This window comes from Rhamphochromis longiceps, linkage group LG9 (genome assembly GCF_057381845.1).
Source record: "Rhamphochromis longiceps isolate RC_006_pf linkage group LG9, R_longiceps_female_GT1.1, whole genome shotgun sequence".
Lineage (NCBI taxonomy): Eukaryota > Metazoa > Chordata > Actinopteri > Cichliformes > Cichlidae > Rhamphochromis > Rhamphochromis longiceps.
In genome coordinates this window covers 19915553-19940724 of record NC_140565.1, presented here as the reverse complement: position 1 = coordinate 19940724, position 25172 = coordinate 19915553, and the positions used below count along the sequence as shown (strand labels likewise).

General features: G+C 40.0%; 2 protein-coding genes across 3 annotated transcripts; one reads left to right on the top strand and one right to left on the bottom strand.

Annotated features, from left to right (window-relative positions):
* Nucleotides 1-7021: 7021 nt before the first annotated feature.
* On the bottom strand, nt 7022-15898 carry armc1 (armadillo repeat containing 1). Of its 2 annotated transcripts, none has more exons than XM_085418682.1 (7): nt 15636-15898; nt 14595-14800; nt 13989-14080; nt 10877-11069; nt 10240-10356; nt 9801-9875; nt 7022-9207 (listed from the first exon to the last, which is right to left on the bottom strand). In XM_085418682.1, the coding sequence occupies exons 2-7, from the start codon at nt 14754-14756 to the stop codon at nt 9016-9018; spliced, it is 831 nt and encodes a 276-aa protein (XP_085274808.1). In that variant the 5' UTR covers nt 14757-14800; nt 15636-15898; the 3' UTR covers nt 7022-9015. The 2 variants fall into 2 exon arrangements, with proteins under 2 accessions (XP_085274808.1, XP_085274807.1); XM_085418681.1 differs by having other exon boundaries at nt 15712-15897.
* A 282-nt stretch (nt 15899-16180) lies between these two features.
* mtfr1 (mitochondrial fission regulator 1) lies at nt 16181-22817 on the top strand. The gene is made up of 8 exons (XM_085418680.1): nt 16181-16325; nt 16937-17043; nt 17203-17301; nt 17982-18115; nt 18226-18461; nt 18676-18910; nt 20420-20600; nt 21600-22817. Exons 2-8 carry the CDS (start codon nt 17008-17010, stop codon nt 21645-21647), a joined length of 969 nt encoding a protein of 322 aa, XP_085274806.1. The 5' UTR covers nt 16181-16325; nt 16937-17007; the 3' UTR covers nt 21648-22817.
* The last annotated feature ends 2355 nt before the right edge of the window (nt 22818-25172 follow it).

Here is a 25172-nt window from a genome sequence, read left to right as displayed (position 1 = left end):
GAAAACCTTTCCACCTATAAAAAGGGTTTCAAATCAGCAACTATGAAGATGTGAAATTTACATAATAGATAATGTCAAAAAAAACCCCCAAAAAACAGGTGTATTGAAATAAAAGAGACCTCTACTATGAATGTGCAGTATTGTTCACTGCTCTCTCCTGGGTTTTTGCTTTGCTTGGTAGACGCGGCACAAGCCGGCACACCGCTATTGTTGAGGAAAAATAGTAGATTAAACTGAACGACAGTCAAATCAGAGAAATAATCGCATATTTATGAATATTTAATATGGTCATGGCAAATAAGGCAAGTAATTAGGAGTTTCCATAAATTAGCAAATTGTTATTTTATGTTAATGAGAGATCTTCAGCTTTTTGCCTTATGAATAATTTATGAATCAACAAAAAAAAAAAAAAGTTTAGCAGGAAAGGAATGAGGAAGTCTGACTGCCGTGTTGATCAGACACACGCACACGTGTGTGGAGACGAGCAAACACGCAGCTTTCCCTTCAGTTCCCATTGTTGTGTTCAATTTGTCTCTGGGTATTTGTTAGGATGGAGATGGCAGGTTGCGCAAGTTGAATGTACAATGCGGCCGGGTGTGGAGTTGTTTTGGAAGAAGAGGTGATACTGGCATCACGAGCAAACGCCTCTTCATGCCCACTTTATAATACAGTAGCCTCTATTCCAAAGGTAGAGAAGAGGAGAGTTGTGGGGAATGTGGGTAAACTGGTGAGTATTGTAGTGTCAGCTGTCACATTTTTTACAAAGCTTTTTATGGATGAAATATAGTGTGAAGAATGAAGATCCAGGCAGGCTGGACGGAAGGGGGAGGGGGGTCTCCCTAAACGGGTTAATATAAAGGCGGAGGAGAGGAGTGGGTGGGGCAGGAAGGGCAGCGAGTCAGAAAACAAGAGCAAAACAAATCTGTGAACTGGAACTCAGAGAGCAGCCACTCAGGAGGGATTAATGAGAAGTAGGAGGCTGTGAAATTATGTGGCCTTTGAGTGGGGAGAATGGCCCTAGCAGAGCATGGCCCTGAAATGAGGTGAGACAAACTTCACCTGATCCACAATTAACGGCATCATGCGGATGGGTGGCACGGAGACACAGCAGGGGAGGGATGGATGGGAGGAGGTGGGGTGGGAAAGCACAATTCACTTTTGTGGCAAATTATCACCCCTCTAAAAGGGGCACCCAGAAGAAAACGGGAGAGGGGGGGCTTAGTGAGGAGAGGAAAGGATTTTACACACCTGTCCTTTTTTTAAAGAAAAAGAAAGAAAGAACGACAGACAGAAGCAGGGATGAGAGGAAAGATTTATGGTTAGTGAGGACAGACAGTAGCTGGGGATGGAGACAATTAACAGTAGAGAAAAAGCATGAATACAGAGTGAAAGAGTGAGAAACAGTGGAGGTAAATGGGGCAGAGTTGATTGCACACAGGGTGAGGAGCAATAACAGGAGCACGAATGATTAAGTGGTGTTAGGGACTAGGAACACTTGTTTGCAAGGACAATCTTTGTGTGCTTTTGTTGTCTGCCGGCCGCCTTTATCTTTGTGTAATTCTCCATCTGATGAAATGTGTTTAAAGAGATGAATTGGGATCGGAGGAGCCGTCCTGACATGATTATGAGGGATTCATCTGCAGCCATCTGCCATCGTTATGAAGGGGGGGCTAGCAGAGAGATAGAGAGAGAGAGACATGGAGGGAGGGAGGAGGGAGGGAAGTGCAGACCTTCTGTTCGGCAACCCTGCCACAGACCCACCATTACACAGGCCTCTGGCCTACAGTTTAACATGAAGCCTTGGTTTGTCCCAGTAACGTGAAGGTGAGTTTTTTTTGTCTAATAAAAGAAGCAGAAGTGGGTCATAAAACTTGTGCACTTGTATTTCTTTTACATGAACAGCACTCTGAAAGAATACATGATGTTAAATGCAGAGAGGTGATAACTGCTCAACCCCAGGGGCACAGTCGGGTATGCATAAAATCAAACTTTATTATCTTTGTAATACTTCCCAGGTACCAGTGGTATTATATTCTGTCTTGGAAATGGGACCTACAGACTACATCATATTCACACACCAGTTGGAGGAGAGGGCACAGCAGATGGGTCCATTGCTCATCACAACGTCCACTTGTTCTAAAGGGGAAAGCGGGGGCCTAAGACAGCATGTCTTAAGTTGTGTAATAGGCTTTTAGTGTCACAAATGAAAGTCACACGTTTGCTTTTTTTTATCAGGTTGATTTTTTTTTCTTTTCTTTCTCTTTGGACTGAGAGATTATCTCAGGGATAAATATGGACTTATAAGCAAACTGTATAACATAAACCAGGACTGCCGGAGAGAGGAGGACAAATTTAGGAATAATAATATCAGAATTCATCACTTTTTCTTGAACGGTGTTCATGACTAATGTGTCAATCTCTGCTGTGTGACAGCAGTTGCCATGGCATTTGGCATGCAGTTTCCCCCCATTGTAAAATCCTCCTCTGTGTTATTTGCCTCTATAATTTTGAGTGGGCTTTTTTAATGCATTGACAGCTGCCTTCTTTTTTATGATTACTTTGCTCCAGTGTGAAAAATCATACAATTCTCCTTCTATTTTAACAAAGCACCTATTTCATTCTTGCCCACTATACGAGCGTGCCATCACTTCATATCACAGGTCAACGTTACGGCGCTTAATTATGTGCCGGCTGCTTGGGGCTTCTAATAACCTGTCATTGACGGGAATTTGAATGTCACACCATTTTGTTGGGCCCTAATGGCAGCAGGCAGATCCACTGATGAGCCGTTTTGGGACAATTACAGCGGATATTCAAATCACTGGTCTGGCTGTGTGGTGAACTGCAGTACGCACGACCTGACAGGGGTTTGACCAACGTTGTGCGTGCACGTGCACGCGCTCACGCACGCACACACTTGTTGTGGGCTTTCTCGACCCAGCAAAACCACGAGGAAGCTGCTCTCCCTCCTCCACAGAGCTAGTGCTGAAAGAGTTTCACTGTAGCCTGATCGCTTTTATTATCCGACTAATCCAGATATCAGCGATTTCATCAAGCCGGGAAGATATGCATGTCATGAATTATTTTGACACTGGGACCTTTTAATTTTCGCCGGCAATATTTCATCCCACCAATCAGCGCCTGGAGTGGTTGTCGCCGGGCGGACGCGGCGGTGTCAGAGGACGAGACTCCCCCCGGCGGATCCAAATCATCCGGGGAACAATAATGAGCTATGGCCACAATTACGAGTTGCCTGTGTGTGCATGCATCTCATCAAGGACTCCATGCAAGCTGCTACAGGGAGGGAAGCACGCAGAGGTGCACAATGTAAAAAAAATAAATACATATAGCACATCTTAAAAAACGCACTATAGGATGGGCTTATACTCAACTAGTTGCTCAGTCAGTAATGGAAATAACTTAATCGCTGCTTTGCGATTGTTTTCATTAAATACTTAAAGTGCAAGAGAAAGGGTTAAAATGCTGGTTTAAACTTCCGCAACACTGCATTTGAGCGAGTGGACAGAGAACAAGAAAATCTGCAAAAAAAATTTAAAAAAAGGTAATATTTCAATAAATAACGGATATTTTATGTAAAAATACAGAAATTTCCTGTCTTTTTACAAGACATTAAATTAAAAATAGTTATTTTAACATTGAATTGACAGAAATTCTTTTGTATTTTAACTGATTTTCTATATTAAACAAAAGATATTTACACGTGTAAAAGCAATGAAATGACCTAACAATGCAATTAACTAGTCTTAAAAGAAAATTGCTGTTATTAGTTCGGTTTTATTATTTGATTTTGTGCAAAGAATTTTGTACTTTTGCTGGATGATTAATGTAATAACATGATATACCACCCATTTAAGAATGTCAAAATTATGCTCCTAGTAACTGTGTTTGTAATCACAACTTTTTACTGTTAGTTTTTGATTATATCAGCTGTAAATAGGTTTTTGCGTCTATTGCAACGCACAAACCTATTTACAGTCTATCCCAACTTAAAAAGTAACTTTTACAGTTTAATACTACAAAAAGTTCTGGCAGCCATTCTACTTTATAGATATATATATATATATATATATATATATATATATATATATATATATATATATATATATATATATATATAGATAGATAGATAGATAGATAGATAGATAGATAGATATAGATATATATAGATATAGATATATATAGATATATATATGCTAATATTTCTGTAGTAAAGATTGAAACATTGTAATGCGCTTCAGTTTTATATTTCCATCGCAGTCTTCCATTCTGCATGTGGATGCACACAAAACATAAAAGCAGCTTATGATGCATTTTGCAAAATGTGCCTGCACATTGCTGTCCCACCACTAACATCATATGGTTCTTACATAATAGTTAACCAGTATTATATAACACTGACAGGAGCTATTCCACTTTCAAGACTGTACCCCGTTTGGGCAGCTCTTATTTTTAATATGTAACCTAGGAAATGCAGAAAATGTGCTTGTAACACAAACTCTTTAACTGAAATAAAAATTTGTAAAATTTTCTGATAAAGCTGCTCCACAACGCCAGCGTGAGCTATAAGAGTCTATTAATTGTTAACACAGCTTTTGCCAAGGCTTGCCAGGTTGTATTATGTAACTATAATGGCTTAGTTGTAAAGTTAGAAACTAATGTGCTGTATTGCAGTCCTCAGGTTTATAAACAACATTTAAAGTAATAGATGATGTATTCCACATTAATACATATAAAGATACTTTTTTAAAAGATCATCAGTACTCTAAACAATTAAAATCAATCAAACATATTTTTTATATATGTGTTGTCCTCACACGCTAACAAAAGCTACATCCAGTTTAAACTCACACAGCATTACATTCACAGGGCCTCAGGTCTTAATGTGATATGTGGACTGTGTAACTTAATACTCTGTGTCTTTACCCAGCTCCCTGAAGAGCGGGTATTATGTGAGCAAATTGGATGCTCAAACAGTCAGTCCGTGACCTTCCCTCATCCTGGATGTTGACCCCCGTATAAAGAGAGACATTACATCTCGTTACACAACAACACGGCTCAGGCGCTTCGCTCCAGATAAAGAAAAATGTCTCAATTAAATCTTCACTGGGGCCCCCTGCCGAAGAGTTATCGCTGCCCCGGTAGCGCTGATCGCTACACTCACACATCCTCAAAAGTTATTTGACATAAATTGCCAGAGTCACATCATTTCCTGCCACACTCTGAGCAGGATTTACAGCTGATCCCATTGACTGGGAGCTGAACCTCCAATAAAATTTCTCAAGAGCCCGTGGGGCCATGAGATGCACCTATCTACCCTTCATCAGACCCCTCTTCCCTGCTTGCAGATTAACCATGCAAATACACACAGGTGGGAGGGTGATACCGACAAAACATTTATGCACATTTATGCAACTGGGCTGATATGAGGGAAGGAGTGCGCACAAGACAGGCTGATTGGGTTTTATCTGATGGGGGAGATTAGAAAGGAGGGAATTGGAAGAAGAAGAGAAAAAAACCTAAAGGAGAGTGAATTATCTAAAGCTTTAATTGGAAAATGAGAGGTGAGTGCCGCCCATTTTCTCTGGAGGATATCAAAGCATATCTCCTTATATTAAAGAGAAAAAAACTAAGAGTGGTAAGGTCATTGTTAGACAAGCATATCAGCTCTTGGAAAAAAAAAAAAAAAGTAAAGCTGAAAATGGCTTATCATTAGCACTAAGGGCACTGAAGAGAAAGGTGTGCACTTAACTACAAAAAACAACCTTATGGCTGCATTAGTTACGTTAGCCTCGCAGATATTAGAGGTGAATAAAGCGCATTAATGGCTGTGGTCTCTTAATGGTCATGATGATTCTTGCTCAGGTTCAAACCTACCAGATGGAAAGGGAGTTTCAGCAATGGCTTTCAATAATCATCTTAGGTCATCTAATTACAAACAACGTTTTCATCAGGTGATGAGATTTATACTCGGGACCACTCACTTTCTTGTTTGTCGTCTTCCCCAGGCTGCTGTCTCTCTCTAGTGGTGATGCGTGAGAAATAGGGACTTGTAGGCCTTTCATAACAAAAGTCTACCATCCTGTGAACTGCTGTCTGCATAAAATACAAGAGATTCGCTTTTGAAATAATCAGGGTAACATGCCGAACTGTTGCCTCTATTAAAATAGTGAGAATGTGCAAGCTTTTAATGTGCTCAGAAAAAAGCTCCAACTCACATTTGTACAAATGTCTCAATTTTAATATCCTCATAATGGGGAAGAAACAACAGCTAGTTAAGTAGTCAGCGAAGGCAGGAAGGTTATTTGTTCATAAACAAGTCTGACCTCCTTTAAAATCAGCCACATTAAGTATTTGTTTCTCTTTTTTTGGCTAATATATTGATTTGCTTTCTGTTCTTCACTACCATACTGTTTGTTTGCCTGTCAAAGATCATACCTGAATAACAAAGTCAAATAATGCTGAATTTACAAGCTGTGTTAATACTGGTTTTTATCATTTCATTTCACATTTCTTTCATTTTCAGGATATTTTCCAATAAAAAAACAAAGCATTAGTATAAATTATAGCCTCAGAAGACTAAAGTTTTCTGTCAACATTAACATAAAAATGTTATTTTAGGTCACTGTTCATCCAGATGATACAGCAGATAAGTGAAGGCCTTCTCTACAGCTTGGCACAGCATTTCATTGGAGGCTCAGCAGTAGCCACATCAGCAGTAGTAGCAGCAGCAGCGGCTTCAGGGCCTCCAGCTGGGGTTGGCTGCTGCCTCTGCCTGCCTACCAGCACTGAGGCTTTTGGGGGGGGGGGGGGTAGAGTTGTGGGCAGGATTGCCCTGGGGCACGTCGCTCATGCACCAGTAAAGAAAACTGAAATTCTGTGCTAGGAATGCTTGCTGGAGCGCTGGTGTGAGCACTGCACATGGCAAGAAGAGGAGTGCAGATGATAGGTCAACGAAATCTGTTACAAAATGAATAAATAAATAAAAACTCAGCAGACAAAATTTGATTTGTACCTTTATCATTATTTGCATTAACAGTGTGTGGAATTCTACATTTTGAAGATCTGCATACATTATACGGTACTACATCTGCTGACAGTGGATGTCTGTACACATGAAGTTACATGTCTGAGGACTCAGTGGTTCTCTGTCAACTGTACAGCTGTGGCAACTCTAAAATTAAAAAGAATTTACACTTCGATCAACACATACGGACAATTCTGAACATTGTTCAAGTATTTCTTCCCAGTATGAGCCCAGACAGAAAACGTTAGAACAAAACCGCACATGGAGGTTTGTGAAAACGGACACGTTAATGATGCGACTTTAATACTGCTCACAAGTCTTGTTTTTTAGCTCACACCTTCTTGTTCAAAAATGTTGATTTATAGGCTGTTGTTGAACTACATTAAACACATAAGTGATTATTGCTTTTCCAGAGGGTTTACGGTTCATCAGTTGAGGTTATTCAGTTCGAATCCTTGCCGTTCATCTCTTTGCCACCTACGCTCCATCAAAAGAATAAAAGACAGGATGCTCGAATATATCAAAACAGAGTGATTTAGTTTTAAGGGTTAATTTCTCTTTTAAAGCTCACTAAGAGGATTAGTGTTAACCGTCTGAACCTCATAATCCAACTTAAAACCATTATTACTAAAACTCAAAAAATCCTTCACATGTATCGGATTTTAGGGAATCAGTCGCCATTTACAACACATACATAACCATACCTTTCTTACACTACTGCTCCTATGCCAGCGTTACTAAATCCTCTATATGGATGTGTGTGTGTGTGTGTGTGTGCGCGCGCGCGCATGTTTTGTTGAGCATGCACCAGCATGATCCTTGCTTTAAGGACACTGCTGGCTAAACTGAAAACTAACCTTATCATCAGGAGCCGCTAAAATACTGTAAAAAATGTCAGTGGAAGTACAGGTAACACTGGAAGCATTTGACAAACACACAGCTAATGGGTTTGTCTTCACCGTGCTGATACACGGTTCCACTAAAAGCTGAAAGCAAACGTAGCCTAAAGTCGACAGTCACTGCAGGGCTCGCGGTTGAACACTCCTTCTGATTAGAAGACCAGAAAAGTCCTGGTTTCAGACACAAACAAAGACATCGAGGGCTTGTTCGTTAATCAGCCAACAGGCCGGTTAGTTGTTCCTCCAGAGTGCAATGCAGTCTAATACATCTGAGTCAATGTGTCCTCTTGCTGGTGTCTATTTACTATTTCTACTGAAGTGACGTCCCTTAGTGGGCAGAAAGCCGGGGGAGGGGGCAGCTGCTGCCAGCAAACAACAAACATTAAACATGCTCGGAGCTCTCAAATAGTTTGAATGAGTGATGAATAAATAATAATTACAGTGAAATGTCAAAGAAGGCACACACAATAACCAAGGAGGTCAGCATCAGGCAAATTGGCACAGAAGTGTAAAAACATGCTTTAAAAACAAAAGAAAAATGGAGGGAGAGGCAGAAATTACATTATTAGGAAATTACAGGATAAAAATATGAAAAATATGTGTTAATGGGACTATGACTGGAATTAGACATCAGGGGGAAAAAAATCATGCACAAAAAAAGAGATCACTATTTTCAAGATACACAAAAATCGCCTCAAAAAATTAAAATAAACCTGCTGCAACCCAGTCGACGCAGAGAGACACACTCCCAGAAAGCTATTTGGTTTCATTCAGTCCTCTGGCTATGTCTTTTAATTACATATGCAGCTAGTATATAGTTGTGCACATACAGCCAGTAGTGGGATGTGTAGCTCGTAATAGATGTACGCAAATTATTGCAGGCTTCACCTGACAGTCCAGCTCTTGCTGCACACGTGTGGCTGGGCTCTATGTGCTTTGGAGCTGGGAGTCTAGACTAGTGTAGGGCTGTGAGGCAGGCTGGAGCCTGGAAGGAGGCTGAGAGATGCTAAGTCTGCAGCTGGATGGTACCTTTGACAAAATAGGGAACAAAGAGCAGATCACGCGAAGCTGTCACCAGTAGAAAGAGCGTGACAGGAAGTTGGCAGCCGTACTGAGCCAGCCCATGCCGTCAGTGATAGATCCTACACGTGTGACAGCTTTGTCCTGCTCCTGGGAGGGACTCTCGTCCTCAGGCAGGTAGTCTGGGATGTCTGTGTTTTCCTCGACCACCACCGCTGAATCCTCCTGGAATGGCACCACCAGCTGCACACAGTCAGGGGTGGGAATCAAAAAAAGTGAATAAAGTGCTTTTTTAAGCAAATACATAAGATTAGGTGGGTTAGCATAAAGCTCAACTGTTTGGCAACAGAGTCTAAAACCACAGTTTAGGTTCAAATACAGCAGTGAGACAGGTCTGACCCCTGCTGGCTGCACGGTAAACTGCTACTTTCTTGTAATTACTAAAGCAATAATCACTCAAAATATTTATAGGGTAATAGCTTATTTTTTATAGAGTTGGTAAATTTATGCTCTTTGAATGTGGGCCACTGAAGAATGGGGACTATTTGCTGTAAAAGGTGCAACAAGGACTAGTCATGTCTTTGGCAAAAAGCAAACTAGCCTACAGGCTGAGGCAGAGATGTGACTAGCTAATCATGTCAGTGTGAATAAGTCTCAGCCACAGGCAGGGGGATAGACTCCCTGTACACAGATAAACACAACATACATCGAGCACACTGACCTATCAGCTGGAGGCTTCAAGGGGGAAATCAGTTTTATATAAAGGAGTTTAATGTAAACAGTGCGAGTCTAACATTGCTTTGATTCCCACATCTAAGCACTCCGGTCCTCTTTACCTCTCCTCCATCCTCTGTCTTCACCACCTGCTGAGCCATCAGTACTTTGGTGGAGTTAATGGCCGTTCCCAACGCCTAGGAGAAGAAAATGCATTTCATTTCAAAAACAGTATGCAACGTGATGATACTACTGGGTCAGCTAACCTGTGCACAAGTGCATCTGGTACCAGTATCAACATGAAATATTTGCCATCCAACAAATGTGATTACTTATATGTGACTTGTTAAGATATGTTCTGATTTAATATGCTAGGAATGACAACTATTTTATATTTAAAATACCAATTTTAAAAACCACTTCCAAGACTGTTAATGATAAAACACGAATCATCCATAAATTAATACATGCTTTCCAAATGAAACTGGTATTAGCCTTAAAGTCAAAATATGTGTCCCTGAACTCTAAAAGAGATTTTCTGTGTCCGGACAGACATTTTACCTCAGCTTTAAGGTCAGAGCGGATCCTGACCACACATCTCTTAACAGCCATCTGGAAGGTAAAACTAATGACTCCTCGAATCTTCAGCAAGGCCTCCTCACACAGGCTCCTTCGAGTCTGAAAGCAGGAAGGGACACAGTGACCATTAGGAACAGAAAGAAGAAGAAATTCTCTCTTAGATATACATTTATAAGCTTGAAAATGTGATTTTGTTCAATTTTAACTAAATATTTTAATGATAAAATAATAAACTGCTATTTAAAACTCACTTTTGGGAAACAAATTATAGATTTTTAGTCTCTAGCTTCAACAGCGTTGTGTGTTTCTGCTAAGGAGACAGAGAAGCAGCCCATCAGAGGCCGTCTGTCTGCTGTAATGTAATCGGGCTAGGTGAAAGCTTCCTGGGGAGCAGCATTCAGCTTCAGGCTCAATGTCCTGCTGTTCAGAGGCTGACATTTACAACCTGACCCCTCTGCCCTCTTATCATGTGCCAGATAGACACCCTTATGATGTTTGGCAAACACTGTGATTATGGCAGCAGCAAACATGAGACTCTTGTGCACTGTGGACATTTGGTATGTGTCTGGACCTGACAGAAGCCTGACGATACGCTGTGTTAAGACTTCAATGGACTTACAGAATCGTCCAGTCCATCGATGTGCAGCACGACAGTTTTGGCCCTCTTGTTGTTGGAGCCCAGGAAGAAATGGGCTTTGCGCCGGCAGGAGGCGGCAGCTGCCTCGGCCTTCTCAGCCTCTTCTTTACCAGCTGACTGCAAAATCTCATAGATCTCTGAGGCCAGCAGTTTGGTCTCCCCAGGTGAGGTGCTCCTTCAGTGACAAAAAGTACATGTACAGATGAGTTACTAGCCCACCTGTGAAGTTTTTGTCAAAAAATTCCCAAGTGCATTTTAATAGTGCAAAAAGGATTTCCAACATAGTTTCCAATTATATTAATTTTAGAAAGCATAAATTATTTCTATTTTCTTTAAATTACCAGGTTCATTATTATTACCTACCTAAAAAACTGAGCTTTGTTTTGTTTTAGCCATAGCACTCAAGACTCAAAGCGTATAAAATCAAGGTAAATGTTGCCAGCTCAGAATTGAGAAAAGAATTGTTGACGCTCAAAAAGCAGGAGACAGACACGTTGAGTGAGAAGCGTCTATTAACCCCAGAACAACTGTCAAGACATTAGTAAATGACTTCGCCAAGTTAGGAATTTTAGTCTTAAAGGAGACAACCTGCACAGCAATGGACTGCGAGGTTGTAGACCAACAAAAACGCCAATACTGCAAAATAGAGACCTGACTTACTAAGGATAACCAGGAAAAAGATTATATATATTGGAAGCACATACGTTACTCAGAAGAGATGAAACTGAAGCTCTTGGCTAAAGAGATCCTGCTCATGTTTGAAGAAGGGAGAGGCATACAACCCAAAGAACACCATCCCCACACATTAAATTGCTGTGGTAGAAGTATGCTGTGGGGATGTTTCATTGTGACTGGAGCTGTGAATCTCATCAAGATGGAAGGAATTATGAGGAAAGAAGGATATGGGAAGGTTTTAACAGAAAACCTCAAGCAATCAGCAGCAAAATGGCTCAGTGCCGTCGCTTCCGACACAACAAGAACCCAAAGCATACGTCGCCCCTGGTAAAGACCCACCTCCAGAAGACCAAACTGAATGTTGTTGACTGGCCTGCAAACAGTTTTGACTTGAATACCACTGAAAATCTGTGGAGTGAACTAAAGACCAAAGTCAGTGCAAGGAGACCATCAAAGAACCGTGAAATGTTGTTGATGTCCAAGCAAGTGGTCAGCGTCACCCAGCAGAGCAGAGCTGAAACTACCTGATAAGTCTCTGGATGTCTTTTTAAGTACATCTGTACTGAAAATAAAGGTGCAAAAGATGAAGTAATTCTGATGCAAAGAATAAATCAGCTAATTTAGGCTTGTGAAAATGACAATTAACGTGAATGAAAGTAGAAACGGTATTGCCAAAGCCTGCATGACTCTGTAGGAAGTGTGAACTGACTCATAAAACTGAAATTAATTAAGAGCTGCAACAGACAGAAATCTAGAGAATTAAACATTTGAAAGTAAGTAGCCCCTTGCAGGTATCCAAATTCGGTATGAAAGCCTCTAACAAGCAAAGTATATACGGTGGGTTTCATGCACTGCTTAATAATCATCACATCAAGATCTATGTGTAGCTGAAGTCTTTCATTACATGTTTGATGTTTTTAATAGTCTGAGTCTAAAGTCCACTAATAACAGTCAGATAGAAATATGCTGAAGTCACTAGTTGTTATTGTTTTTTTGGGTTTTTTTTTTTTTGGTAATGCCAAAACTATGTTACGCAGGTTTAATTCTAAGCTTTGTAAGCATCCCCATTGTCCTGATTCTGGAAATTAACAGGCACCCACATTCACAGGAAGCCTTTAAAGGTAACTCCTCTTTGCATCGCTCTATTCCAAAATTGTTTGTGCAGCTATTTAGTGTAACTAAAGACAATGTTGCCATTATAGACACAACAACTGAAACACAAGTTAATTATGCCTATTCTGCACTGCCGTCAGATTTGCTACTGTCCATTTTGCAAAAATCTCACAGCAAAGCATAATATTTCACGGGCAGCAGCTTTTTGCAAGAAATTCATGTGAGGTCAGGAGCCATTGTTGTGCCAGAATTTATATTTTATGAGGGATCCTGGGTTACTCCCGCAGGCTATATTGCTTCATGTGTCACCAAGTCATCACTCCTTCCATATTAACCGCATATGACATTAGCTGTCTGGCACTGCCACCCTCTGGGAGCCTGACGGTCCACAGAGCTGTGCCACACATTCCTAACGCAGCTCTGCAGAAGCCTTCCAGCAAACAAAACACTCTTATGAGTAAATTCATTAAATATACTTAATACTTAATAATAATCACTGAAGAAAATGAGGCTACCTGAGAGCTTAATGACTTAAGGGTTTAAAAATCACATTCACACCCGTTTTGTACAACAATGCTAGACACTTCCCTTTAGCCATGTGTTCCCACTCTGTCCAGCTACGATCGACCTCCACTCAAAGTCAGCATGACTGGGCTGTAAGCTCAGAACCTTGCTGCTGTTCCTGCAGGGCTACTGTTCATGCCAACACCTACAAGCTGGAGTGACTGGCTTACTTTACGGTTAGCATGAGCTATTGCCACAGGTGCTTCTAGACACTCAATCAGATAAAAGCAGTTGTCTCTCTTAAAAATGACATGTTTATGATCATGTTTTTAAAAGCAGATCTCATTATATGCAATGTTCTTCTAAAGCTTTTAAAGGACAGTCAACACAAAAAATTAAAATTACCATGTCTGCAAGATATTCTACTTACTGCAAAACAAAACAAGTGCTAATATACGCCTACATCAATTAGCACATGCACAAAGAGAACTTTCAGAGACGACAAAATGGATTTAAATCTGTAACGTGCAAAACTGCATTTTAAGCCTTTGTCACCCTATTCTAGTTCAACTTTCATCACACATTCATCCTGACATGGCAAACAGAAGGACATCAGCCTGCCTGGAAAATTCTGCAGCGTGGCAAACACTGTCCATGCAAAACAATAAAAAAAAAACAAAAAAAACATGTTAAAGGTTTCATGTAAAGAAAATGCACTGTGAGCATGTGTGTCCGTGCTCTGTGTGTGTGTTTGCATGTGTGTGTGTGTGTGTGTGTGTGTGTGATGGGAACATGGACTTGCTTCTGCATGACATTCTGCAAACTCAGCATCATGCCCAGTTCGCCCTTCATCTTCTCTCTGTTGGCTCGACATTCTGCCAGGTAGCGCACGGCCTGCAAGGACAAGGGCAGCTGTTATCTATTTGGCCATAAAAGCTGAAAGACGCTTTGTGATATTAAAAGAAAGAAAAAGAAAAAAAGGCACGACTTTAAAAGGGGCATGCATGTGCAAACATTAAATGTTACATAACCGATATAAATACAAATGTACTGCCTTTGTGTTTACCGGGTAACCGAAAAAAGTAGTTATATAAAGCCACTTCAAATGTGTGCACACAATGTGAACGAATGGCTATAGAGGAAGTCGTGAAGGGTGGCTATGTAAAGCATAGTGTTTACACCACATCAAACAGCAGATGTCCCTATTGTGCAGTGTTTCCAAATATGGACCTTTTTTCTTTTTTTCTTTGATATTGCGCCATGTGCAAGCTTGTGACTGAATGTTACACACAGGTGGAAAACATGCCCTTTAAACTGTCACTGAAACCTGTTCTGACACTGCAGGACAGCAGGGGAGGTTTTCCCTTACAAACCAAGTGCTTTGTGTTTTATGTGACCACATACTTACCAATAGTGCAGAGTAGACAACCTGTGGATTTGGATGGTCCAAAAAGAGGATAAGACCTGGCAGACAGCCTTGGTCTTCTACTATGGCTCTTCGGTTCAAGGGGTCTGCGGCAAGATCCCGCAACTGGTTCACCACAGTCAGTGCATCCATCTCTGCACTCATGGTGCTTCTTGTCTCGATGCCACACACATTAAAACAGTCTCTTCCTAAAATAAAACGATAGAATATTTTAGAAAGCGTATGTTGAACAACTCAGAGAAGCAGCTAATTTTAGTTTTTAAAAGACCTTTTCTAATTGAAATCTAATTTTCACATCTTTTACAATTTGGTAACATGCTCAAAGATATTCGGTTTGGGATCATTTAAAGCCAAGCTCAAAGCAGTGAATGTTGTTGACAGTGTGGCCTTGCACTAGACTAACTCTCTGAATAATTTCTTGCCCATTAACTAGGGAGGGACCTTAGATCATGTGATTCTTCTGTTGTTGCACAGAGAACAACAAAAAACATTTGGTGATGCTCTTTCCAGACTTACAGCTAAAAACATCTATATTACACAGGTAAGTCTGGACAACAGAAGAATCACATGTCATATTTCGTTGATCTCTTCGTTCACGTTTTTATTTTAAAGTGTATAAAAGTCTATACAGCTTTATTTTTTTGCATCCAAGTCACTTGTAAATATTTATAACTTGATGTCTTTAGAAAACAAAGTTGGGTTGATTGTAAATCTTACAACGTTTAAACTAACTTGCTGCAAACCTATGTTAATGGTACAATTTCTAATAATGTTATGCGTTGGCGGCAAGTTCTAACTACTAAACACTATATCAGCAATAATATGTGTAAAACGTACAGTGCAATCTGACTGAGAAGTGGATTATAACTACACAGCTAGACATGTATGATAGTTGTCATACTATCTGAAGATCGAGTAGTTTAGCGTTGTATGAGGCACTTGAACCAGTACTTTAATTTGCGCTAACCCAAATACAGATGCTCCTTTCAGTGAAAAGACACTTTCTACGACCCCTAACCTCACCTCAAATCACGCCCTGTGAGACGGTCCGGGCTATGCTAGCTAGGCTAGCAGGCATTACTTGACAATTGGAGCATACCTTCCTGTCAGTTTTCGTGGAAACCAAGAGACAATTCCCCGTGACTTCGGCTACGACGGATTCAAAGACTGCGCAACCACAAAAATCCTACGTTACAAACAGCTAACCCCAAAACAAGAGAAACGAAATTATTTCAGTAACGCCAGGCCTGCGCCTCTATCTCCCCTTTGCCTGTTTAGCTAGCAGCTGTGCACTGCACTGTGTTTGTGTTTTGTGGCGAGCAAATGGGGTACAGCTGTTTCTTCATAAAGGACATCCCATTTTTCCACCAGGATCCCAACAGTTTAACTGTGACATAGCTCCGTCGGGAAATGTAGGGAACTATAACGAACGTCCACATATTTGCTAGCATGTGGTTGGATGGTCTGGTAGAATGGACTGTCGTGATAGCAAATCACGAGACAGATATGTTTTAGAGTTCAATGCTAATTGGTGACTTTCTTTGCCAATCAATTATAATAACCAATCGTGAGGTTAATCTACGTAATCGTTTTTTTCAATTGGCTCAAAATGCATTCCATAGGTCCTACTATGTTAGCCACTATCTGCTGTCCATGTCCGTCGTGTTGACAAGGTGGAAAAATTGAGAAAGTTATTCTACAAGCGCAAGTCCGGTAAGTTGGAATGGAAGTAAGGCACATACTGATCTTTGGATGTGAATACAATATAAAACACGTGGTGATAACTGTCTCGGGTAAGTTATAAATTATTATAAATGTGTGTTTCTAGGTCAAATCCTTATAAAATTCATCGGATTGTATTAGCTAGCCAGCTGCTATCATTAGCCGGTTAGCATAAATGCCCGCTAAAGTTGAGACTCACTCATTTAGCTTAATCATACACTCTATAAAAACGTTGGTCTGTGTTAAGCTCAGAGCGCTTGTTCCCACGCTTATCCTGTTTCGGTAATAAGAGAAGGAAAATTTGTGGCTTATTAATGTTATATAGAAAGGGAAACATATAAATATTCATATCAGTGAGGATTTACAATGTAAGAGCAGCCAAATTGCAAAAAGAAAAAACACATTGTAAATTTTAGGGAAAAAAAGAAGATCGTTTCTAATTTTTAACATAGCAGAGATTTATTTAATTTTTGTTCCAGAGCATCTTAACGCTGTTATACTGTAGATCCACAAAGTTCTTCCAGTGCGGTTGTTGGTTTAAAGTGTTGTGTTTGATGCTGGTTGAAACTGACTTTCTCACTCTTGTTTTGTATTTCTTCTAGATGACTGGTTGGTGATGATGATGTTGATGTTGGCACGTGTGCCAGTGTACCCTTGAAACGCACCGACAAGAATGAGCAAAGAGTATGCAAGGATGGAAATGGACCTGGTATGTGAAAAATTAGATTAAACACAGATATTTGTTGTTAGTCAGGTGACGGTTCCACATTGACTGAGCTGTATTTAGTTGAATAATAACTTGGCTGTACCCAGTTAAGTTATTATTCAATTGCTTTGAATTGAATTATTATTGCTTTTTCTGTTTCAGGCTTTTGGATCAGTGAAGCCTTATGGGTCCTCGAGAAGTATTGTGAGGAGAATTGGTACAAGTCTCCCGATTAAACCCTGTCCCAGGGTAAATTTTCAGGTGAGGCCAAGTTACTCTCATTAGAGCTTTTTAGTTTTGTCTTATTTAAGGCAAATTAGAATTGAAAGTTTTTTTTCTTTTTCTTTTAAGACAATGACATGTTGTCTCTCTTATGAGTCATTCCTTTCTCTTCATCTGTTTTCACGCACGTCTCTCCTACCTGCTGGAGTCACTGCCATGTGACAAAATCACATGTCCTCTTCAACTTTTGTTTACCTCTGCTCATCTGACTGTTTTCATTTTAGAACCATAAACAGTTTGGGTGAAGGGATATTTGATTACCGCTCGAACACTGACTTTAACCTTTAAGAATTTGATTACCATTTTAAAAATGTTAAAAACTGGCTCGCTGTTCTTCACTTTCCTTCAACTCTGTGCTTTTCTCTTCTTTTCTTCTGTCTCCAGCTACCCTCCGTAGCTATGAGGAATGCAGTATGTCTGCTGTAGGTCAGTTGGTTCAGCAACCTTCAACAACCTTGAGCTGACTAATTCCTACTGAGCTACCTGAACCTTTGATTAACAATGTGTAGATGCTTTTCCTCTAAACTAACCTTATTTTTACTGAATGATTTTCTAACATTAGTTGTTGTATGTGTGCTTGGTGTGCTATCATCAGGCTTTTTTTTTTTTTTTTTTTTTTCCCCTCTAAGCATTTTTTTTAAATCCTCCTCCTCTGATAGCTTTATCCATACCATGATGAAGCTGGTGTCTTGATTGGCAGCAGGAGGCAGAACTGCCTGGTGGCCACTCTGGCTGATGTTGCATGGATCGACAGGGATGAGGATGATGAAGACGACTACTTTAGCAGGCCGAGGTAAGACTATAGTCTGTAGAAAGATATCTCTGAATCAGGCTGAAGACTTAAGCGCTTGTAAAGAGTTACTAGAAGCAGACAGTTTTATTTCAAATCTGCAATGGAAACAGGTCGGGGATCCCACCAGGACTCATGTTTCGAGCCCAGCGGCCTCACCCTCGCAGAAGTCGCCTAAACCGCCAGAACTCTCTACCCAGTATGCATCATGGAGCTTTGGATTCACAGGCGTCAGCTGCTGCCAACAACGAAGCCATTCAGAAGATCAGTGCGCTGGAGACTGAGCTTGCAAAACTCAGGGCTCAAATTGCACAAATTGTTCTGGCTCAAGAAAAGAGTGCACAGCCAGGTACTGCTTAACAATTCTGTTACAAATTTTTTTTAAATTGTATTTAAATTTTTTGCAACATACTAAATGACTGTATAGTCTCTTATTTTTCTCTTCATATTTAACTGTAATAATGGAAATGTCCCTCTAGATGGCAGCAGAGTGTCACATGGCGTATACTCTATTTTCTTTCTTTTTTCCTCTTTCTTTTGTGTTACATTTGCTACTACCACAGGGGCACCTCCTCCCCCTCTACCCTGTGGCAACCTGCCACCTCCTCCACCACCTCCCCCTCTTCCACCCCCACCCGCAAGTCTGCAGCGGACATTTTCGGCCATTGAACTAATAAAAGAGCGTAGAGGGAAGAAGACATGCGGCCAGACAGTTTTGGAGTCAAGACCTGCCGAAATCCCCAGCATGCTCGATGTCCTAAAGGACATGAACAAAGTCAAGCTGCGATCAGTGAAAAGGTAGGCCTCTGCTTAAGACATGAATGAGATACATTTGGAAGTGATGAAAAGTGGCCAGTGAAGTGTTTCTGAGGTGTTTGAAATCTCATTAGTGAATGCAAGTGCTAAGGGCCTTTCACACCAGACGCACAAAATCCAGGCGTATCTTTTGTGCATTAAAAATATTGTTCGGATTCACCTTTTGTTAATGCAACAGTTCACACCGGCAATATAATTTCACTTTTCTCATTTAGAAAACTTGATTTATTTATTTTGTTTGTTTTTACAGTTGTTTTCTGAGGACAAATTTTCTGCAAAAAACGGTGTCTGTGTGTGTGTGTGTGTGTGTGTGTGTGTGTGTGTGTGTGTGTGTGTGTGTGTGTGTGTGTGAGACACGTGAAGTTCGGATCCATAAAATTTGGAATTTCCTGTCATTTTTATGCATTGCGCTCAGTGTGTAACGGCTTTTAGAGTCTGACACAAAGACATTCATCTGAATCTGACACCTCCTTGCTAAGTATAAGCTAATTCAAGATGAATCTCCATTAAGTCATTGACTTCATGCATTACTTCAAATTCAACTTCATGTTATCAGACACATAGTGTCGTCTTCTGTTTTATTAAGCCGCTGCTACTCAAGATTTTTTTTATCACGCTACATTCCTATGTAGTGCCAGAGCTACTGCATGCCCATATTACAGTATTGTGTGCTTTGGTCAGGCTGTTGGAAAACTGATATGTGTAATCACATTGAGAAAAGTTAAAAAAGAAAAAAAAAATAGGGGTGGTAGATGTTGTTTGCCAAAAAATGGGTCATTTTTGCCCGTTGCTAGGTGGTTGCTAGGCATGTAGTGGCTAGGCTATTGTAGTGAAATTAAAACAATGGGATGCTTTCCTCAGGTGTTTTTAGGTGCATAAAGGCTAAAAACACGTCACTGTTGCTAGGCGGTTTCCAGGCTTCATAATACAGAAAGCATAATTCAACTAATTCAATCAAATTAGATGATGTTATCATGAAAATAATGCAAGGTGTTGTAGGGCCGTAAATGTTAAGATCCTCTTAGCATGTTGCTAGGCAACGTGATGACGTTCTCATTGTACTATAGTGATAGTAGCGCCCATGTTTATATGTTCCCTATTTCATCCTAGATCAGTGGACTAATCTTGATGAGGTTTTGCATAAACATTGCCTAGAGCACCTGTGTGACGTACACAAATATTTTATACAAATCCCACAGTCGTACATATTTGTGCATTTGAGAGTTCAGTTGAGGACCGAACGGAATGTCCCACTGTAGAGCAGAGTGGAATGTCCCACTGTAGAGCAGAGTGGAATGTCCCACTGTAGAGCAGAGTGGAATGTCAGATGAGAACGATATGGCACAATAAAATGTATGATGGCGTACCTGTCTGCCAGGTTTGCTTGTTGATAATTTTTGGAGGAGTTCACAGAGAAAGAATCAAACACTCAGTGATTTGGTGCGTTACAGTAACATTGGTAAATGCCCCATCACCTGTGTGTGTTTACAGTCGTCTGGTAGAAGATGATGCCAAAACAAAGTCCAAGGAGCCGGCAGATGCTGCATCTCTCATCGCCGAAGCCTTGAAGCGCAAGTTTGCTCATCGTCATCGAAACGACAGTGAACGAGATGACACGGAAGAATTCAAAATTCCTGTCATAGAAGCGAAGCCTCAAAAAGAAACCATTCCGGTGAGAAATGTTGATGTATTATAAGGAGGCTTATATTAATTGAAAAAAACAAAACAAACAAAAAAACAACTTTTATTATCGAGAATAAGTGAACTCAACACCCCAGATGGTCTGTTACTCAGAACCATGCATGAAGTTGTTCTTCAGAACAGTTTGTAAAAGGCCTGCCTTGTCAGAGAATATTTGGCAGGTGTTTGGATGAACCATCTATCACAGGCTGACGTCAGTAAATCAAATCTGTAAATTACAGAACAGAGTGGTGAGGAGAAAACAAATCTCAGAAAACGTGTAACTCGCTGTGGAGTTCTCAAAGTTTTGTATTTTGGAATTAGCTTTTAACTTTTTGTTTTTAAATGAGTTCAGTTGTGTCCACAGTGGGTTTGCTTGTTATTTTCACTGTTAGTCTTTTGAAATGTTACTGTATTTGGCAACTATGTTTTCCAAGTTGACAAAATCACATCATTTTTTTTTTTTATTTGTTTAGAATTTTTCTCATTTTTATTTTAGTAAATTGCAATTTAAAAAAAAATAAAAATTATATTCAGTTTTAGTCTTTAGTTTACTTTCAGTTAACTATGATAATGTTTACCAGCCTGTGTAGTTAGCGTGTTGGAAAACCACTCCTGCTGTTTTTATAAGTATGAATGGAAAAAAAAAGTTTCATCAAACCTGAAACATCCTTTAACTTCAACCATACTGACCTGATGTTTCTCTAAAGGATGCTGATCGGTCAACACTAATTGGTTCAGCTACAAGTGAACAATTTGAAGCAGAACCACAAGCTGATTTTTATAAAAGGGCAAAAAAAAACTTAGCGGTTTACAAAAAAGATGAGTAAAATATTTAAAACTCCGTGTTTGTAGATGTCAGTTCAGATGGCACAGATATAATTTTTAAGAAGCATTTCAGGATCTTAATTCATTCTTTTGTCATGCAGTTGTTTAAGTGCTCTGCAGATTTCTCATGCACTTAATTCTGCTGTGTTCTGTTTTTCCACAGTTTGGGCAGCACATGTTGAAAGCAACTGGAAAAAGAAAGTTGGTCTGAACAGACAATGTAAGCCTAAGGTCCAGATGTTCTGTAGATGCATTGAAATTCCTTTTTATCTAATCTGTTTCTTTGGAAGGACAAGGGATTTTTGCCGGAATACGACCTCAAGTCTCACCAGTCATCCTGACTGATTTTGCACTTTTCTAACTTATATTAACCTCTTTCTTTTAAAGACGTTTTATTGTAATTTGTTGTCGTTGAACTGAAGGTCTTAATTTTTGTGTTCAGTCTGTCTCGAGTGAAAGTTGATTTTATTATTGAAACTTTGGGTTTTGTTAAACCTGCGCCTCAGCAGGGCTGATCAGCTTCCTATCTTTTAAGGCTGCATAAAAGCTGAAGAGTTCATAGAAAAGGAAGATTTTATGACTTGTGCACTTTGTTGCCTGACGTTTAGACTACTTTATGATTAGGATCTGTTTATATTTTGGTTTAAGTGAATAATTTAGTTTTTAACACTTAATTATGGCTTAGATTCGTCTCAGTGTAAATTAATGTGTTATCAGTCAGGTTTCAGTGACGCTGGATAATATTTCATCTTCTTCCCAAGTTGCCAGTTTTGCTTTTAGCTGGTTCACAATTATGCATATGTTTTTCTGTGTGATTCGCCTTTAAGAACCAAAGATATTTCACTGAAGCCCTTCAGGATTTCGCCTTTCAATACCAAATTTTGCATTTCATGTCCCTTTTTTTTTGTCTTTTTGAAATTAACTGCTGCTGGATACTTAAAGGTACTGGGACACATGCAGCGTTTTGTTTCTACCTCTGCTAGGAAACACTCTCGTAGATTCAAAGTTCAGCAACAACACTAAAGAAACACTACGCTGACACGATACTGCGAAGCTCTGTATTGACAGCATGTTTTAACAAATGTACCCAAAGTCATTAGTATTGCATAAATCCTGCTTTCATGTAGAGGTTCATCACATTTCCAAGTCTGGATTGGATTCAGAGGCATTCGAGGTTTTTAGGAAGTGTTTTGTTTAATTAAGGAATGCACATTGTTACTATTTGTGACTATTATGTATGCCATGTAATTGCTGCTGAACATCAGCTGGATTGTCTTTCATGGGGAAAGTGGAGTGGATACGTCAGTAGTAATTGTTTTTGTTGAAGTTGTCTTACATAAAAGTTAATTTATCAAACTAATAAATAAAATGTCTATCCTGACCTGTTTTGTTGTCATTTTTGCTGAAGTTGTGAGTTGAAGAAATTATATGATGTTTTGGTCATTTTGAGGTTTTTATCTGAAAATCCATCATTGTGTGATTTCAGATTAAATAATAGACTTAAAACAAACAGTCAACCTGGAAACCGACTGAACATTTTATAAACCTATTATTGTTCAGCTGCTTAACAAATATCTAATCAGCTGTTCACATGGACGAAACCACAAAATCCCATTTACTTCCTCTAAAACTTGCATCTCTGCATGCAGTGTACCCTTAAACAGCCTGCCCTTCTATAAATATCAGCTTCCATTCAAACTGTTTTTGATGTAACTTATAGGTAATTTTTACATGCATTTTACATATTTAACTGATATTGCGCACTCACTAACCGCTTCAGTAGAAAAACCTGTTCAACTTCTTGCTAATGCAAATCTACAGAAAAGCCAAACACCTGCCAAAAATTTAGTGCACTCGTAGAGATAGGCGAGATGACCTGCTGAAGTTCAGAATGAGGAAGAAAGATGATATAAATTATTTGTAATATGGCACGACTGAAACTGCTGATCCACTGGGATTTTCTCACAAAGCCATCTCTAGGGTTTAGAATGAATGGTTAGAAAATAAGGAAATATCTATCAGCAGTTGTCAGAGGAGAATGTGCAGACTGCTGCAAGCTGATACGAAGGCAACAGTAACTCAAGTAGCCACTCGGCACAACCAAGGTATGCAGAAAAGCGTCTCTGAATATTCGACTTGTTGACCCTTGAAGCACATGGGCTACAGCGGCAGAAGACCACACCGGGTTTCACTCCTGTCGGAACAGGAAACTAAGGATAAATTTGTGTAAAAAAAATTGGTCAGTAGAAGATTGGGAAAATGTTGCCTGGTCTTTGTGATGCATTCAGGGGTCAGAACTGGGTTTAAACAACATGAAAGCGTGGATCCACCATGCCTTGTATCAAAGGTCCAGGCTGCTGCTAGTGGTGTAATGATGTGGGGGATAATTTCTTGGTACACTTTCTGAGCATTGTTTAAACAGCACATCCTACCCAAGTATCATTGCTGACCACGTCCCTCTACGACCACAGTGTACCCATCGTCTTGTGTTGGCTTCCAGCAGGATAACACACCATGTACAAAGCTCATATCATAAACTGCCTTCTTGAACATGACAATGAGTTTACTGTCCTCGAATCGCTCCCATAGTCACTAGATCTCAATGCAACAGAGCAGCTTTGGGATAGTGAAGCAGCAGATTCACAGCTACAGTGTGACGACATGAGGTCAACGTGGACCAAAATGTCTGAGGAATCTTTCCAGTACCTTGTTGAATATATGCTATGAAGAATATGAAGGCAAAAAGGGGTCGTAACCCAGTAGCAGCAAGTTGTACCTCTAAAAAGAGCTCGAGTGGGCCTACTGGTTTCACAGTTTGCCAGTATCGACGTGATTATTAACTGGTGTAAAACTCAAGCATTTGTCAACAACGGGTTTTATTATTCAAATTGTAACTGCAACAGGCATGTATCAAAAAGGTCAATACAGCAAAGCCTTTACAAAATCTGGCTTGACACTGAAGTCTTCCCAAAAAATGGCTGTCGCAACAAATTGTAAACAGTTTTTGTCAACAGTCTTACAGCACTTAACAGCAAAATACAAATCAGCTAAAGTAAGAAAAAAAGCACCTGTTATCTTTCAAAATGTATAAACACAAACACAACTTGTGGCACTATACAGAATCAAAGTAGACAAACCAAACACGAAGAAATGGAATGTTCAAATTCACTCGACAATTTTGTTTCCGCACAAAAGAAGAAGAAAAGAAAAGATAGCTGGAGTTGTTCCTCGCAACAAAAAGGCAAAGGGATCGGACAGTGCATCAAAAGACAAGCACGCCATGCAGTTGATGGGAACAGGAGTTGGTTTGGTCACTTAGCATAGTTTGTGCATAGTTGTAAGGCATCAGTCGAGCAGTCCTTTAGGTTTCATGTGGCTGTGAGACATTCTGAGGAGAGGGAGACTCCTTAGTTAGATCCTAACCACCCAATAATAATAATAATAAAAACTTGCATTATCCTCCTCCCCTTTTACAAAAAAGAAATAAATTTTTAAAACAAAAAAAACCAAAAAAACGTCTGCAAACCCTGAGCAAGTCGAGTTGCGTGGAGTTGACTTCCAGGTGAGATGCATGTGCGGTGACTAACCACCCTCCAGTCTGGCAGGGAAGGTTCCCACCCACCCTCACCCCACTGCCCCAAGTTTAACCAGGACTGGATGATGTGGAAACATCAGAAAGAGACTATTTCCTATAATACCTTCACAGGATGTCTTGGAAACAAAGCTGCTCATCGAA

Coding starts and splice junctions, on each gene's coding strand:
- armc1 (XM_085418682.1), bottom strand. CDS start 14,756: ATGAGTGCAGAGATGGATGCACTGACTGTGGTGAACCAGTTGCGGGAT. Junction 11,070..13,988: donor TTGCAGAATGTCATGCAGAA/GCAAGTCCATGT, acceptor TTGTCACTGAAG/GAGCACCTCACCTGGGGAGA. Junction 10,357..10,876: donor TCGATGGACTGGACGATTCT/GTAAGTCCATTG, acceptor TCCTGCTTTCAG/ACTCGAAGGAGCCTGTGTGA.
- mtfr1 (XM_085418680.1), top strand. CDS start 17,008: ATGAGCAAAGAGTATGCAAGGATGGAAATGGACCTG. Junction 17,044..17,202: donor CAAGGATGGAAATGGACCTG/GTATGTGAAAAA, acceptor TTTCTGTTTCAG/GCTTTTGGATCAGTGAAGCC. Junction 18,116..18,225: donor GACTACTTTAGCAGGCCGAG/GTAAGACTATAG, acceptor CAATGGAAACAG/GTCGGGGATCCCACCAGGAC.